At 38.7% G+C, this 18,154-nt stretch overlaps 1 protein-coding gene across 18 annotated transcripts in view; it reads right to left on the bottom strand.

Annotated features, from left to right (window-relative positions):
• The window catches only part of FBXO4 (F-box protein 4), a gene marked incomplete at its 5' end in the record, with an annotated part of 415,710 nt that extends 398,858 nt beyond the window's left edge, over positions 1-16,852 (bottom strand). For 14 of the 18 annotated variants that reach the window (XR_013827585.1, XR_013827586.1, XR_013827587.1 and 11 more), the window contains 5 exons: positions 7,997-8,172; positions 8,283-8,358; positions 12,188-12,408; positions 14,453-14,688; positions 16,664-16,852. Coding sequence is in view for 3 of the 18 variants with exons in the window: in XM_079916765.1 (XP_079772891.1) it covers positions 7,997-8,172; positions 8,283-8,358; positions 12,188-12,408; positions 14,453-14,688; positions 16,664-16,852 (898 nt within the window). Of the gene's footprint in view, positions 1-3,295; positions 3,598-3,994; positions 4,171-7,996; positions 8,173-8,282; positions 8,359-12,187; positions 12,409-14,452; positions 14,689-16,663 lie in introns of those variants that run through there. The other 4 variants (XR_013827598.1, XR_013827599.1, XM_079916767.1 and 1 more) reach the window with 4 other exon arrangements.
• Positions 16,853-18,154: the final 1,302 nt, after the last annotated feature.

The following is an 18,154-nucleotide window of genomic DNA, read 5'->3' as shown; positions in this document are numbered from 1 at the left end:
AAGGCCAGAAACTATCAAACTCTTAGAGGAAAACATAGGCAGAACACTCTATGACATAAATCACAGCAAGGTCCTTTTTGACCCACCTCCTAGAGAAATGGAAATAAAAACAAAAGTAAACAAATGGGACCTAATGAAACTTAAAAGCTTTTGCGCAGCAAAGGAAACCATAAAGAAGACCAAAAGACAACCCTCAGAATGGGAGAAAATATTTGCAAATGAAGCAACTGACAAAGGATTAATCTCCAAAATTTATAAGCAGCTCATGCAGCTTAATAACAAAAAAACAAAGAACCCAATCCAAAAATGGGCAGAAGACCTAAATAGACATTTCTCCAAAGAAGATATACAGAGTGCCAACAAACATATGAAAGAATGCTCAACATCACTAATCATTAGAGAAATGCAAATCAAAACTACAATGAGATATCATCTCACACCAGTCAGAATGGCCATCATCAAAAATTTAGAAACAATAAATGCTGGAGAGGGTGTGGAGAAAAGGGAACCCTCTTACACTGTTGGTGGGAATGTAAATTGATACAGCCACTGTGGAGAACAGTATGGAGGTTCCTTAAAAAGCTACAAATAGAACTACCATATGATCCAGCAATCCCACTACTGGGCATATACCCTAAGAAAACCATAATTCAAAAAGAGTCATGTACCAAAATGTTCATTGCAGCTCTATTTACAATAGCCCAGAGATGGAAACAACCTAAGTGTCCATCATCGGATGAATGGATAAAGAAGATGTGGCACATATATACAATGGAATATTACTCAGCCATAAAAAGAGATGAAATTGAGTTATTTGTAATGAGGTGGATAGACCTAGAGTCTGTCATACAGAGTGAAGTAAGTCAGAAAGAGAGAGACAAATACCGTATGCTAACACATATATATGGAATTTAAGAAAAAAAAATGTCATGAAAAACCTAGGGGGTGAAACAGGAATAAAGACACAGACTTACTAGAGAATGGACTTGAGGCTATGGGGAGGGGGAAGGGTAAACGGTGACAAAGCGATAAAGAGGCATGGACATATATACACTACCAAACGTAAGGTAGATAGCTAGTGGGAAGCAGCCGCATAGCACAGGGAGATCAGCTCGGTGCTTTGTGACAGCCTGGAGGGGTGGGATAGGGAGGGTGGGAGGGAGGGAGACGCAAGCGGGAAGAGATATGGGAATATATGTATATATGTAACTGATTCATTTTGTTGTGAAGCTGAAACTAACATACCATTGTAAAGCAATTATACTCCAATAAAGATGTTAAAAAAAAAAAAAAAGAGTCATGTACCAAAATGTTCATTGCACCTCTATTTACAATAGCCCGGAGATGGAAACAACCTAAGTGCCCATCAACGGATGAATGGATAAAGAAGATGTGGCACATATATACAATGGAATATTACTCAGCCATAAAAAGAAATGAAATTGAGCTATTTGTAATGAGGTGGATAGACCTAGAGTCTGTCATACAGAGTGAAGTAAGTCAGAAAGAAAAAGACAAATACCTTATGCTAACACATATATATGGAATTTAAGAAAAAAAAATGTCATGAAGAACCTAGGGGTAAGGCAGGAATAAAGACGCAGACCTCCTAGAGAACGGACTTGAGGTTATGGGGAGGGGGAAGGGTGAGCTGTGACAGGGCGAGAGAGAGTCATGGACATATACACACTAACAAACGTAGTAAGGTAAATAACTAGTGGGAAGCAGCTGTATGGCACAGGGATATTGGCTCGGTGCTTTGTGACAGCCTGGAGGGGTGGGATAGGGAGGGTGGGAGGGAGGGAGACGCAAGAGGGAAGACATATGGGAACATATGTTTATGTATGATTGATTCACTTTGTTATAAAGCAGAAACTAACGCACCATTGTAAAGCAATTATACTCCAATAAAGATGTTAAAAAAAAAAAAAAGAAATAGAATCAGTGACCTAAGTCTGTACCTTAATAATCTAAAAAAGGGAAGATGAAATTAAAAAATTTTTTTTACATTTAAAAAGCAGAAAAATAGAGATTAGAGCATAAATCAATGAAACAGAATATAGAATAAATCAATAAATCCTAAAGCTGGTTCTTGAGAATAATAAAATCAATAAAACTCTAGCCAGACTGATCATGAAGAAAAAAGACATAAACTACCAACATCAGGAATGAATGAGGTAACATAACTACATATAATTAAAAAAAGGGGAGAGTAGATCTACTTTTGGCATAACAGAATGAAGAGTTCCATGTAATGGCTCCCTAGAGAAACTGGAGAAAATTAATTTTTTTAAAATCATTAAAAAATAAAATAAAATAAAGACAAAAATGGACTACCAAAAAAATCATTAAAATCTCTGTAAATGGTCCTAAGAGCATACAGCAAATGAAGAAACATTTATTCAAATATATATATATACTAAAACTCAGTAAGAGTCTGTGGGATTTGAACCAAGACCCACTCCCCTCCTTCCCTCCTCCAGCTCAGAAAGAAGAAACTCCATTCTAGACTGGGGCAGCCGAGGAAACAGCACTCTCTCTCCGAGTCAGAGGGCAACCTTCCTAGGAGGAGCAGAATGTCGGCATTTCTCACTCTGCCCCCAACTATACAAGTGCTGAAGCTAAGTTCTGGATAAGTGCACCCAAGATGTGACAGCTACTTTCTTTGAAACGGCACCTGCTCACAGGATGGAGGCTGTATCTTGGGTGCAGCACCACTAAGAATATTATGCTTTTTAAATTATAATTTAAAAATTCTTCAATTCCAATGAGATAGGAGGACTGTAATGTTTCCTCTGCAAAGTGCAAGCAATTAGTGAATAGGAGGTCATATGATCATGAGCGTCTCTGGAATATTTCCTCTATGAGTAAGGAATAAAATTTGGCTTTAGCACCTCATGAGCTTTCAAAGTTATTTGAAAAGAGCAAGAATTTCCAGTTATTTTCACTGAATTAGTATTGAATATGATACAAAGTTAATTCCTACTGTTTCAGAAAAGAAACAGAAGTTGTATGGCCATAATAGTAAATGAAATTCCAGTGAATATTCAGTTTTAAATAGTACATTTATTAAAAATAGAAACTTATTTTTTGATAACCAGTTAAGGACCTTTGAAAATAACCTATTGAAAGCTTAGTAAATTTGCTATTCCCCACTATAGCAATCTTTGAAACGAAAAGAAGAGAAACCACAAAGAATGAGAGAGGCATAAACTTGTTTTTCCAGAATTTAATATTAAAATATATATATATATATGTATATATAAGTTATTTTAAAATATTAAAAGGTTCATTTTGGGGCCAAATGCTAGCACTGAAACTTTTTTCTTGTAATTAAGGTAAAAAGTAAAAATTATATTAAAAAATAGAGTAGCTACAGCTGTCCAATATAAACCCTACCTGCAAAAAGGCAGGGCAGAATGAGCTGACTTGAGCAAATATCCACATCACGACCTTAGTAACAAGTTCCAAATGCTTTCTTTCAGTTCCCAAGGTCTAAAAGGAGGATCATCTTGCATGCTTAGATTCTACTTCTTCAAGAATCCACTGAATGCCATTCAAAAAACCAGTTAAAGTTTCAGCCTCTGTATCCTGGACCTATGAGCAAATAAAAGAGATTACTGTCAATAAGAAACTGAGTGAAAAATCTTATAATTAAGTGGGACATTTTCCTGGACACTCAAAAAAGAACAGGACTAAAAAGATCCCAATAGACTTTGGGTGAGTCACTCAAGTTTGGTCTTCTAGAGAGCTTAGATTATAAAATATCATCTTCTCTTCTGTCTTATAATTACTACCAATATGAGGTTTATTACTTATCTCAGAGGTCAGCTTTGATACCAAATATCTCCCACAAATTAAGCTACTAAAACTGACTTTTAGAATGTTATTTTATTAAAGAGAATGAGTAGAAAAGAATTTTAAAAATAAAAATCAATTAGAAAGAGTGAAAAATAAAATGAGATTTTTCTCACCAGAGAAAATTGTACCTTACCATCCATGGGTGGCTTAGATGATTCAGACGCAGCTCATGGGCCAAATAAAAACAGGGCATTCTTTTTACATTAGCTTGAGAAATACAAGATAAAACCAGCATTGGTCTTCTTGCAGATCCAAAAGCTGGATCTGTCATTGCCATAATACGAGAAAATTCATCTTGCCATTCATGTCCTAAGGAATGTAGTCAAAACCCTTAATTTGCATTACTTGTAATGACTTAAAAAATAATAAAATTAAAAACTAACAAAACAAGGGAAGCAAAAAATTACCAGGATCCAAACATAACAAACTGCCTCTATTGCTGTGTTCATTTACTGATCTTTCGTAAAACTACATTAATCAGCCTTGCAAGGACAAGAATTTAGGTGAAATCAGAGAGCACAAAAACAGTACCACTCAGATGTTTCTATGGTTTAAAAGCAAAAATACTTTGATATAGATATTTTCCTCTCACAAATTCTGTAGCTGTCACTATCCTTTCTTTCAAAGGCCATAGTTTCCAAAATTTAAACATATAATTGAGTCTAGCTTTTTTATCCAAACTGAAAATCTCTGCCTTTCATTGGAGTGTAAATCACTGACATTTTGTGGTAGGCAGAATTCTAAAATGACCCCAATGACTCATACCCCAGTATAATCCCTTCTCCTCTGAGTGTGGGAGGAATCTGTTAATACAGTGGGATTATCACTGACATGATCAGGCTATACTATAAGACACAGCTGACTTCAAGAAAGGGAGATTAAACTCAGTGAGCCTAACCTAATCAGGTGATCCCTTAAAACAGATGAGATTCTACCTAGTGAGAGAGACTCTCCATTGCTGGATTTGAAGACAGAGGGAGTCACATGACAAGGAATGACGATGGCCTGTGAAGCTGAGAGCTGCCCCAAGCTGACAGCCAGCAAGGAAACAGGGATCTCAGCCATACAACAGTAAGGAGCTGAATTCAGCCAATAACTGAGTGAGCTAGAAAGCAGATTTTTCCCTAGAGCCTCCAGAAAGGGATGTAACCCATCTGACACCCTAATTTCAGCCTCTGAGACCTAGGCTGAGAACCCAGCCATGCTGTGCTCAAGACTTCAGACATAGAGAACTCTGAGCTAATAAACAGATGTTGTTTTAAGCCACTAGGTTGGCAGTAATTTGTTACATATTAATAGAAAACAAATAAACATTTAATGTAATTATCAACACAGTACATTTAAATCTATCATATACCTACTGAATTTTGACTTGTTCCATCTATTCTTTGTTCCTTTTCCTGCCTTCTTTTGAACTGACTTTTTTAATGATTCCATTTTATCTTCACTACTGGCTTATTTAACTATACCTCTGTTACACTTCTTTTTAGTGGTTGCTCAAGGATTTACAATGTATATTTTAAACTTACAACAGTCTACTTCTTTGTTTAGTTTTTATTTTATTTATTTATTTGACTGCATTTGGGTCTTCGTTGCTGCGTGCAGGCTTTCCCTAGTTGTGGCGAGCGGGGGCTACTCTTCGTTGCGGTGTGCAGGCTTCTCATTGTGGTGGCTTCTCTTGTTGCAGAGCATGGGCTCTAGGCACGTGGACTTCAGTAGTTGTGGCACATGGGCTCAGTAGTTGTGGCTCGTGGGCTCTAGAGCGCAGCCTCAGTAGTTGTGGCACACGGGCTCAGTTGCTCCATGGCATGTGGGATCTTCCCAGCCCATGGCTCGAACCCATGTCCCCTGCATTGACAGGTGGATTCTTAACCACTGTGCCACCAGGAAAGTCCCTAACGGTCTACTTTTAAAAAGTATTATATAACTTCACATATAGAACCTCATAATACTATATTTCCATTTCTGCCTTTCCATGCTGTGTAATATTGTTACAATATATTTTATTTAAAAAATATCATAAGCCCATAATACATTGTTACTGTTTATCCTTTACATAATGATAAATAAATTAAAATTAGAAAAAAATATTTTATGTATAGCTATATTGTTTATATCCCAAGGTTCTTCATTTCTTTTTGTAGATGCAGTTTTCTACCTGGTATCATATTCTTCTGCCTGAAGAGTTTCCTTTAATATTTCTTATTATACAAATCTGCTGACTGAACGTTCTCAGATTTTGTTTGTCTGAAAAAAGTGTTGATTTTGCCTTCATTTCTGAAAGATGTGTTTGCTGGGTATTAGATTTCCTCCCCCTTGAATACTATAAAGATTTCCCTTCATTACCTTCTGGCTTACAGCAAAATTCTGTCAGAAAGTCTCTGTCCTTATCTTTGGCCCTCTATATGTATGTTTTGTTTTGCTCTGGTTGCCTTCAAGATATTCTCTTTACCTTTGGTTTTCATCAGTTTGGCTATGATGTATCTGTATTTTTTATTTATCAGGTTTGGAGTTCTTTGTGAATCTTGGATCTGTGGTTTATTCTCTTTCAGTAATTTTGAAATAGTTTTGGTCATTATCTGTTCAGAAATTTCTTTTTCCCTGTTCTTACTCCTTTCATGTTTTGGGACTCCAATCACATATAAATTGAATCAGGGGTCAGCATACCACACTCTGAAGATCTGTTTTTATAAATAAATTCCTTTGTGAAACAGCCATGTCCATTCATTTGCAAACTGTCTATGGCTACTTTTGCACTATAATAGCAGAGGTGAGTAACTGTGACAGACTGTGTGGCTCACATGTCTAAAATATTTACTATATGGACCTTTAAGAAAATGCCAACCCCTGAGTTAGATCACTTAATAGGTTCCCCCAGCTCTTGAATGTTTTGTCCTCCACCCCTACTCTTTTTTCTCTTTGTGTTTTAATTTGGGTAATTTCAATTGATCTATCTTCACATTCACAAAAGGTTTCCTTTGTTAATATGTCCACTGAAGGAACTGTTCACCTGTTATCATATTTTTCATATTTAGCATTCCCATTTTACTTTTTCATAGCTTCCTTCTCTCTGCTGAAAATCCCTATTTGTTCACATATATTGTCCATCTTTTCCACTAGATTCTTTAACATATTAATCATAGTTCTTTTAATGTCTCTTTCTGAGAGGGCTAACATCCAGGCCATCTCTGTGTCTAATTCCATCGAATGCTTTATCACTTGACAATGGGTCATTTCATTTTGATATTTTTTTGTATCTTATAATTTTTAATTTAACACCAGATGTTTTATGTGGAAGAACAGAAGAGACTGAGGTAAAGGATTTACTTCTAGAAATGGACACGATTCTTCTGTTAGGCCATTAATGCAGTGGGATGAGTCCAGCTAGTCAGTAATTGAGCTGCATTTGCCTTTTGTTGCTATAGTTAATTTCAGTGCACCATAAACTGTAAATTCTTTCAGCAGTGGGATGCTGCTATCTTGTTCCGAGTGAGAATAATATATTGTATATTTATACCCTATCTTATTCACAGAGGATTTGGGAAAGAAATTACAATACTGGCTTGTGGCCCAATAATATTCTATTTTCATGCTATTTATCACACTGTGAATGGCAATTATTCAGAATATATGGATAGTGTTCTTAACTAATCTACTTAAAGTAAACACTCCACCCCACACATCTCTCTACTATCTGGATAATTAAAATAAAGGTAAAATTTTTCATTTACCTGCATAAATTATTTGAATAGGGCCAAAAGCAGACAAAACACCAATAACAAAAAGTGTAGAAGCATACAACAACAAAAAAACACTATGTAGTTATAGTTTCAAACTTCGGTGTGCATCAGAATTCTGTAAAGCTTGTTAAAAAAACAGATGCCCAAAACACAACCCAAATCTATGAGTCATAATCCACCAGGGTAGGAATCAGGCAGCTGCGTTTTTAACAAGATCCCTCAGTGATCCTAATGCACATCAAGTTTTGGGAATCCAATATTAACAGTAATAACAGAATCACATTGATAAAATTAGCCATGATATTCTTAACAAGCCACAGTAAAGCCTAAAAACATACTTTCTTATTTGCTTTGCAAAGAAGGCACTTTTAAAAAGAAAATAAGATAATACTTACTTTTATGAGCTTCAGCATTTGCAACATAGATGAACCCATCAACAACTTCACACACCTTCTGAATTTGTGGAATTACACTGTACCGGCTTCCCTGTTGATCATCCCCTTCATTCTGTATACTGAACATCTTGTTAACTGCACTTGTATGTTCTTCTCTTGCTCTATCTCTTTCCTTTCTATAAGAAAAATGTAAATACAGAACATAAACAGACACTAAACAGACTTCACCCCCCTAAAATATTCCATTACTGATGTCTCAGATAGGTTGCCAAGTAGGTAGCCTTACCTTGTAGTTGAATATAATATTAGGATGTTGAATTTATGTTGGTTGCTCAACTGAAAACTGACTCCTGATCCAATACCTAAAGGAGAAAATTACAGTTATCAAAACAAGTCATTAATAAAGACAGCAAAAGATGAGAATGAAAAAAATTACCTGGTATAAGTAAAAAGAGTAAATGAAAAACTATGACAAGTGATACATATAGCTTTGGAATAAAATGAAATGTTTGTGTTGAAGAAAAGATGCCATAAGCAATTTTCATTCACATAGTAATAAACTATGGATATAGAAGAAAAAACTGCTAGACTTTAACATTCCTTTTTTTTTTTTTTTTTTTTTTTTTTTTTGCGGTACGCAGGTCTCCCACTGCTGCGGCCTCTCCCGTTGCGGAGCACAGGCTCCGGATGCGCAGGCTCCGGATGCGCAGGCTCCAGATGCGCAGGCTCAGCGGCCATGGCTCACGGGCCCAGCCGCTCCGCGGCATGTGGGATCCTCCCGGACCGGAGCACGAACCCGTGTCCCCTGCGTCGGCAGGCGGACTCTCAACCGCTGCGCCACCAGGGAAGCCCTAACATTCCTTTTCATACCATCATCACTATCATCATTAACTTTATCATCATCCTCTCAGTAGCAGCTGCATCGCAACAGCTACTACTATTTATCCTCAATACTAAGGCTTAGTTTCACTTCTTTTATGTTTCTCATTAGTCTTATACTCCACGTACACATGCAACCAAATGGCTTTTTTTCCCCACTCTGAAAAGCTGTTTTTAAATTCATGGCACCTTAGAAAACTGAGGAAATATGGCAGACACTGAAATTTTGAATTGGACTTGGGCTAGAATCCTGAATTTGCCACATATGCCCATGTTTCTGTGAGCCTGCTTTGACATCAAAATATAGAAATAATACACACTTTTTAGGGTTATTGTAAGCATTAAATGAGATCACATATGTAAAACACCTACGGAGTGACTGGTAAGTAACAGGTGCTAAACACTAGCTTCTTACTTTTTTTTTTTTTTTTTTTTTTTTTTTTTTTTTTTTTTTGCGGTACGCGTCCCTCTCACCGCCGTGGCCTCTCCCGTTGCGGAGCACAGGCTCCGGACACACAGGCTTAGCAGCCATGGCTCACGGGCCCAGCCACTACGCGGCATGCGGGATCCTCCCGGACCGGGGCACGAACCCGCGTCCCCTGCATCGGCAGGCGGACCCCCAACCACTGCGCCACCAGGGAAGCCCGCTTCTTACTATTTTATACCTAAATTATTCAACATTGTCATTTGTCCTTCTTTCTTAACTCCTTTCCTCCTTTGGCTGTGTTAACACTACGGGGCTGATTCTCCTCTTGCCTCCTGGAAAGATCCTTTTCCTCTTCCTTGGCTTTACCTCTTTTTACTATATAAATGTCCTCTTAGATCTGTCTACTTCTCTCCATCCTCACCCCCACCTTTTAGTTTAAATTATTATCTCTCACCTGTACTTCTGTAATCATTTCTAACTAGTCTCCTAAATCCACTTCTGCCCCCTACTATCCATTCTTATGACAGCAGCTGAAGAGATTGCTTTAAAATGCTTTTAATTACATCTCTTCCCTTCAAAGCCCCTGCTCTTCAGATAAACAAAATTTTAATATAATCTGGCCTCTACTTACCTCATTAGGACAACTCCATCTTTCATATCCTTAATCCCTGCATAACCACTCTAGGTATTTAAAGCAGCTACGCCGTGCCATCTTATGTCACCATTCTGGGCAACACATATATAGAGATCTTGGTGGCTGGGACTGCAAGCATCCCAGGCAAAGTGGCCCTAGTCCTCCCGCCACCAGGGGCCTCCCCAGAGAGATCACAGAAACAAATTCTACCATGTCTCTAATCTTTGTTTACATCAGTTTAACTTCCAGAAATTACCCTCTCAACACATCTAACCTCAGCCCAGTATGATTCTCATGTTGTTTTGCCCCACCTTGCCAATGACTCATCCCTCCACTCTTCCCTGACCTTGCAGGGTCTGAGGCACAATTAGATGGGCAATTTCAAACAATCACTCCAGCTGCTGTCTGGAGAATGAAATTGCCATTTCACTATCAGCAAATTTCCCCATATCCCCAACCTCTTCTTGAAGGGTTCCTTCCACCTCATGGCCCTACCTGAAACTAGCCTGTCCCTAGGTGCCACTTCTCTTAACAGTGGGGTCTCAAGTAACAAAGTTACCTATTCTCTCACATCTCAGGGTAAAGAGATGAGGTGAATGGTCTCTTTACTCCTCAATGCCATGTCTTAACCATTACTCACCAACCCTCTTGAAAAAACTCCATCTCTCTGAGACACACACACCATTTAGCTGTAATACCATCTCCTGTCCTTAACCTTGTCATTTATGAATCTCCTTTTGATAACCCCTTCCTCCAAACGTTCACTGATGATTTCAGCACCTAGCTTACAATATTCCTCTCTATCGTCAGAAACTTCCAAGTCCATGTGGACTTCATATGATTCCCAAATCTTCATTTCTAGCCCAGATCTTTCTCTTGAGATATGGATGCATAAAGTAATCCATAAAGTCATTCGTTCATTCACTCATCAAATGTATATTGAATGCCTACTATGTGCCTGGCACCACAGCTAAGAATAAAGCTGACAAGATTTCTGCCCTAATGGAGCTTCCATTCAAGTGGCTAGCTTATAGCAGGCATCTCTACTTGTATCAAAAGTTTCTCTTCCTCCTGTGTTTCCTTAACCTAGTGAATGGCACCATCATCCAATATGAAAATCAGACCAAAAACCAGGAATTATCCGTATTACTGCTAACACACATTGAGTCAATTCTATATCCTTCATATTTTTATCACAATATTGTAGTGGTTTCTTAACTTCTAATCAGTTCTCCACTCAGGAGCCAGAGTGATCTATCCAAAATGCCATCTTGATCATCTTACTTCTCTGCTTAAAATCCTTCAACAAATGCTTGACATACAAGCGTCTTCTCACCTGGCCCCACTCTGGACACACAAAGCTACTTCAAGTGTGTCATGCACACTCAGAACTCTGGGATTTTAGAAATGTAGTTCTCACTGCTTAGAATATTTTACCCTTTTTTTTGATGGCCTACCCCTACTTATCCTATTGACTCATGTAAGGCATCAGGTTCAATGCAGAGCCTTCTCTGACCCTTACCTTTCTACACAGGAGCTAATTACACCACATTCTAATCACCTGTATACATGTCTCTGCCCTCCTTTAGACCAAGTACCTTTCAGGGCAAACAGGAGATTTCTGATGTTGTTTGTTTTAAATCTCTGCATCTTTAGTATCTAATAGGTACTCTCAATAAATGAATTAAGTAAAGCACAAGCTAGTCTACACTGTTATGCATGTTTATTATACATCCTGCTTACGAAACTAACTACATGGCTGTTGTTGCTATTGTTTATCATAGAAATAAAGGTAAGGTGATAATTTAGCTCTTTTTTGAAATTCCAATATATATCAAAGTACTCTGCATATAGTAGGTGCTGAATGGATTTTGCTGTTAACATTCTTTTAAAATATGGTAAATGTACAAATATAACTTTTTTATAACATCTTTATTGGAGTATAATTGCTTTACAGTGGTGTGTTAGTTTCTGCTTTATAGCAAACAAATATAACATTTTGACAACATACAATTTGCTTTCACATAATCTCATATTCTGGACTGAGAAAGTAAGAGAAAGCTTACCTCTTATAAAAAGTAAATTAATTCTTTCAGTCCATAGAGACCTGAGGGCTCCCATGCACCAAATTAGTATATTTCATTACAACAAAGAGTTAATTAATTTAAAAACTAATTTCTTTCTATTTAACATTAGAGTCAAGCTCAAAGTGTTTGAATTATTATGTACTGTAGATTAACATGAAAATTACCATCAATCTGCCTCTGAGGCAAACCAGCTGTTGGGCAAAGCTCCTCGGAAGACATCAAGCTCAACACCAAAGATGTATTTAGTTCTTCCAAACCTGGTCCAAACATGGCAAATCGTGGTTCATTCTGAATGATCAATGAGTGTAAAAATGAGGTGACAGCTCCATACATAGGACGGCTAGATTTTGAGGCTCTTCTTGTATATGGACAGCACATTTTATAGCTGTATAAAATTGTCACAATTAGAAAATTAACACAAACACTTAGCCAGTTATTCATTAAACAATATATAATGTATTGAGAACTTGCTAGACAAAAGGGATATAATGATTATACAGTCCCAATCCTCATGAAGGGCAGTGGAAGACAGGCACCATTATAACACGTATGCCGAGTTCCATGACAGAAAAAAGCACAAGATGCTATGGGAGTAGTAGTGGTCTAGTAGCTGAGGAGGTCTTCCTTGGGAATCAGTTACTTACTTTCTAATTTTTCATTTAGATTCTCTCATGAAACACTTGGTCTAACACGTGTTTCAATGCTTAAAATTCACTACATAAAGCAGTGATTCTCAACCTGGGGAGATTTTGCACCCCCAGGGAACATTTCCTAAGGTCTAGAGTCCAGGGATGCTGTTAAACATCGTACAATGCACACAAAAGACAGTTCCCATAACATCTGGTCCAAAATGTCAATAGTGCCAAGACTGAGAAACCCTGTACTAAACATAAACTACATAGTTAGTATAAATGTCCCTAGAGATAAAAAAGAAAAAAAAATTACTGAAGCTACCAATATAACCAAATTTCTTAGGGTACTTCTATTAACAGTAACAGTTCAATAAGTATTAATCACAGGGCAGCTCAAATGTTCCTTATAGGTAACCTGGCAAACTAAGAATCATGTGAAAGAAACGACTCAACTTTTTCAATAGCTATAAATTTCTAAACTAGCAATTCAACATGTTATCAAAAATTAAAACAAAGTTACTCAAATCAAAATAAAACCTAAAGCCCTTTAAATCGAGCTGGTTAAGACAACAACTAACGTTACAAGACAATCATCTTTACTTGGGAACCTTGTAATTCAAGAAGGAAAAAAAAATGAACTTTGCAGCTATGTAGATCTGGCCAAGCCTCACCACTTTAATTAGTCATATAAGCCACTTATAGTCTAAACTTCAGTTTTTTCATCTGCATTATTTGAACAATAACAATCAATCCAGGGTCGTAAGGATCAGAAATAATTTATATGATCACAAATGGTCGTTATTACGATTATTACTATCCCTAGGAAAATGTGGTTCCACAGCACACAGAAACACTTGATGTTATGGTTGGCTGTGGGACAATGAAGAGGTAACACTAGCAAGTGAGAGTACAGTAGCACTTGTTAAAATCACATACATGTATATTTTAATCAAGTAGTCTCACAAGACTTGATGTAATGGCATCTGTATTGGAATAAGGAAAGATTCTGAATAACTTAAAATATGAAAAAAAGTCCCACATGTAGCTATTAAATCTACCACAGGAAAACAATTCTTACCTAACGCACAAATATTCTTTAAATTTTACTTACAATGCCTTAAATTTGGGGCTCTTAATAAAACAGGTTATATCCAGAACTAACGACATTACAGTCCCTTACAAATTATGCGACCTTAGACAAATCCATAACCATGCAGAATCTTCATTCCACATCCATAACACAAGGAAAATACCTTCTTATTGCGTGAGAATTAAATAAGTAAACATACATAAAACATCCATCATAGAATCCAATACACTATAGTTGCTCAACAAAATTAATTCTAATACATGATATTCGAAAATGTCAATGCATTTGGGTGATAACAAAATCTTATTTCCCATAAACTTAAGAATGGTTTTCTTCCATGCAAAAGAACTCCTGTCTGAACTCTGGCCTTTCCTTCTCTGGACATGGAAAAGTATTTATTTTAACAAAATGACAAGTGTTCTAAAGATAATGAAAATTTTAAGAAGTGTTTTACTTCTTGCCATATAAACTATCTATAATTATTCAAATACTCTACTTAGGTACTACAGGGAAATAACAAAATGTGAATGCTAAAAGGGTTCTATGAAGGAAGTTATTTTACCTAACCCCCAATTTTTACAAAACGACACTCAGACTCAAAATTCATGCAACAAATTAGTAGGAGGGCCAAGACTAACTTAGACTACTGACTTGTAATATAGTCAAATTTAATATCTTCTTTTTAATTCATAAAACTAGATACTTACACTGCCATGTAGTCAAAAAATGCACCATCAGTGACCTCAGATATAGGCTTTTTTAAGATTTCTAGATCTGGAAGTGACTTCCAGTCAACAGAAGACCAAGAAGGAAGATCCCGCAACAGAAAATATCTCCAAAGAATTGCATCTCGTACGGTTTCATTCCAATAATGACTTGTACTTCCCAAATGACATAGATCATGAGGTGAAAGAAATGACAAAATATATAGCTGTACATCAATCTGAAACAGAGGGAAGCAGCAAGTAGGTTAAAGGAATGAATAATTTATCTTGGTAAAAAGGTTTTTTAAATAATACATTACAGGGACTTTTAAAAATAATAAATTACAGGGACTTCCCTGTCGGCGCAGTGGTTAAGAATCCGCCTGCCAATGCTGGGAACACGGGTTCGAGCCCTGGTCCTGGAAGATGCCACATGCCGCGGAGCAACTAAGCCCGTGCGCTACAACTACTGAGCCTGCACTCTAGAGCCTGCAAGCCACAACTACTGAAGCCGTCACTCCTAAAGCCCGTGCTCCGCAACAGGAGAAGCCACCGCAATGAGAAGCGCGCGCACCTCAATGAAGAGTAGCCCCCGCTCACCGCAACTAGAGAAAGCCCACGCACAGCAATGAAGACCCAATGCAGCCAAAAATAAATAAATTTATATTAATAAATAATTACAAATAAATAATTATATTATACTAGGAAACCAAAGGTCAACTGAACAGTGTATCATTTGAATAATTAAATCTATCATGATAAATTACAAAATCAACAGTTTTTATACTAAATAACAAAAAATCAACTTAACAGTCTTTTTTTTTTTTTTGCAGCGGCATGTGGAACTTCCCTGACCACGGATGGAACCTGTGCCCCTTGCAGTGGAAGCACAGTCTTAACCACTGGACCACCAGGGAATTCAACAGTCATTATTTTTAATGATGAAATCTATCATGCTGAAGTTATTTCCTGTCTCAGGACAGAATCATAATGAACATTTCATTTTTGACACATCGAAACATTCCTGAAATACCTCCCATTGTTCTGGTATTTTTCAAGTAAAATAAGCACTTCATTTAATTTTTCCTTATGGATATTCTGCCCCACCATTTATTTGAATGAACTGCTTAATGAAATAATTTATTCTTCAAAATAAAATCTTTATCAAGCGGACAAACTTCTGATTTTATCATTACATCAAATCAAGAGTAAATCTGTCACCTGAGCTCTTCTGTAAAATCTGTTATTTCAGAGAACCTCTGCAAGGAGAACTATGGAGGCAACCTAAGCCTGCAGTTTTTTAATTTCTGATGGACCTCAGAGAGTCAACAGTCCAGCTGAGATACAGCATTTTAATAATTTCTAAGAAATTCTCCTCTCTCCGTTTTCCTATCTACCTGAAAAGTTTAACAATGAAAAATGTGTGTAATTCTCGTGGCCTGCTGTAACTTGAGGCCCTTGTAACTTAGTCATTTACTTTCCCGCATTTTAAGATTTTTTTTTGATGTGTACCATATTTAAAGTCTTTATTGAATTTGTTACCATACTGCTTCTGTTTATGTTTTGGTTTTTTGGCCAGAGGCATGTGGGATCTTAGCTCCCCACCAGGGATCCACCTGCACCCCCTGCAGTGGAAAGTGAAGTCTTAACCACTGGACCGCCAGGGAAATCCCTAGTCATTTACTTTCAATTGTCAGTTTTGTCACTTGAAATACAGGTAAGATAACAGTCGCAAAATCCTAGGAGAGTGTGTGTTTTGCGGGACCGCCAGGTGTTTCGGTACATGGAAGCTGGGATGATAGATGCTGAGAACACAAGACACTGGACGCTTTCCATGATTTCCAGAACGTCTGGCATGGTCTCCGCGTTTCCTTAACCTGATGTTCAGGGTGCCCCAGTCCCTAGACCTGTTTTGGGGGTAGAAGACCGGAGGGTGACCTGGCTGCTTGCCAGGGCACAACCTGCAGGTGAGTTTCGGGGCGACCTTCGGCCCAGCTGCGGGGCACCACGGGTCAACGCCAAGGCGTTTCTGCTCAACTGCTGCCCCCAGGTGATGACACTGCCCGGAATGGCTGCAAGGACGAGGCCAGACACAGGCCGAGCCCAGGGAGGCTCCCCCCCCCCGCCCCGCCGCCGCGGCCCCCAGAGGCCGCCCCGGCGAGCGACCCTCCCGGCCCTGCCCGCGGTCCTCCGCGGGTGGCGGCCGACGCTCACCGGCAGCCGCGTTAGCGAGCTGGCCTCCTCGTCCGCCTCCTCCGGGGAGGACCTCGGAGCCGCCCTCTCCTTGCCCACCGCCTGCCAGAAGTTCCTCCAGCCGCTGAGGAAGGCAGCCTCCAGGCGGCCCCAGTCGCTGTGGTGAGGCTGACGGGTGACGCCTCCGCTGCGCGGCTCGCTTCCCGCCATGGCTGCCGACGCCGCACGTGACGCGCCGCAGGGTGACGCCGGCGTGTCCGACCCCAGCTCCCCGCCCCGCCCCGCCCCGCCTCCGCTCCCTCCCTTCCCCCACCCCCCGTTGCCGCCTCCATCCCCCCCCCAGCCCCCGCACCCCCGGTGGAGAGGCCTCCAGAGACGGGGACAGAACTGAGAGATGGCCCGATTGAGCGTGGTTCCCAGTTGAGCTTGAGGTTCCAGCCGACAATCACTGCTCCCCTTACTCCACGCCTCAACCTTAGGCGCGCCGACCTCACCCGTTGGTATAAAACCTCTCGCCCTTTGACCCTTTATAACTTCGTTACTTCACCCAAGGTGGGTCCCTCTGTCTGGGACCCATTTCCACTTTGCCTGGGTCTGGGAGACTCTTACTTATGCAAAAGATGGTAGCCCTCTTCCACTATCTGGGGCTTAGTATCTCTACGTAATCTGGTTTAAACTGTCAACCAGCACTTGAGTGCAATTTCCAGGCCATGCAGCTATCCCTTCTCTTCGTGAGAATATTCAAATATGGAAATTTCTAAATTTCGGAATCAGCCTCCGTCCACCGTTGTCTTATGTCAATTGTCAAAATCTTCTCTCACATATTACCCAAATCACCCATTTAAAAAAATTAATCTTTTTGTTGTTGCAACTTTTTTATTTAAGCATAGTTGATTTAGTGTTGTGTTAATTTCTACTAGACAGCAAAGTGATTCAGTTATACGTATATACATTCTTTTTTATATTCTTTTCTATTATGGTTTAGCACAGGCTATTGAATATAGTTCCTGTGCGGTTCAGTAGGACCTTGTTGTTTATCCATTCTATATATAATAGTTTGCATCTGCTAACCCAGAACTCCCACCCCATCCCTCCCCCACGCCTTGGCAACCACAAGTCTGTTCTCTATGCCTGAGTCTGTTTCTGTTTTGTAGATATGTTCATTTGTGTCATATTTTAGATTCCACGTATAAGTGGTATCTTTATGGTATTTGTCTTTCCCTGTCTGACTTACTTCACTTAGTAGGGTAATCTATAGGTCCATCCATGTTGCTGCACATGGCATTATTCTTTTTTATGGCTGAGTAATATTCCATTGTATATATATGTACCACATCTTATTTATCCATTCATCTGCCAATGGACATTTAGTTTGTTTCCATGTCTTGGCTATTGTGAATAGTGCTACTATGAACATAGGAGTGCAGTATTTTTTGAATTTTAGTTTTGTCCAGATATATGTCTAAGAGTGGGAAATTAATCCCATTTTTTAATAGTCTTCAAAATAGAAGA

Source organism: Stenella coeruleoalba (genome assembly GCF_951394435.1).
Source record: "Stenella coeruleoalba genome assembly, chromosome: 3".
Taxonomy (NCBI): domain Eukaryota; kingdom Metazoa; phylum Chordata; class Mammalia; order Artiodactyla; family Delphinidae; genus Stenella; species Stenella coeruleoalba.
This window is presented reverse-complemented; position numbering and strand designations above follow the sequence as displayed.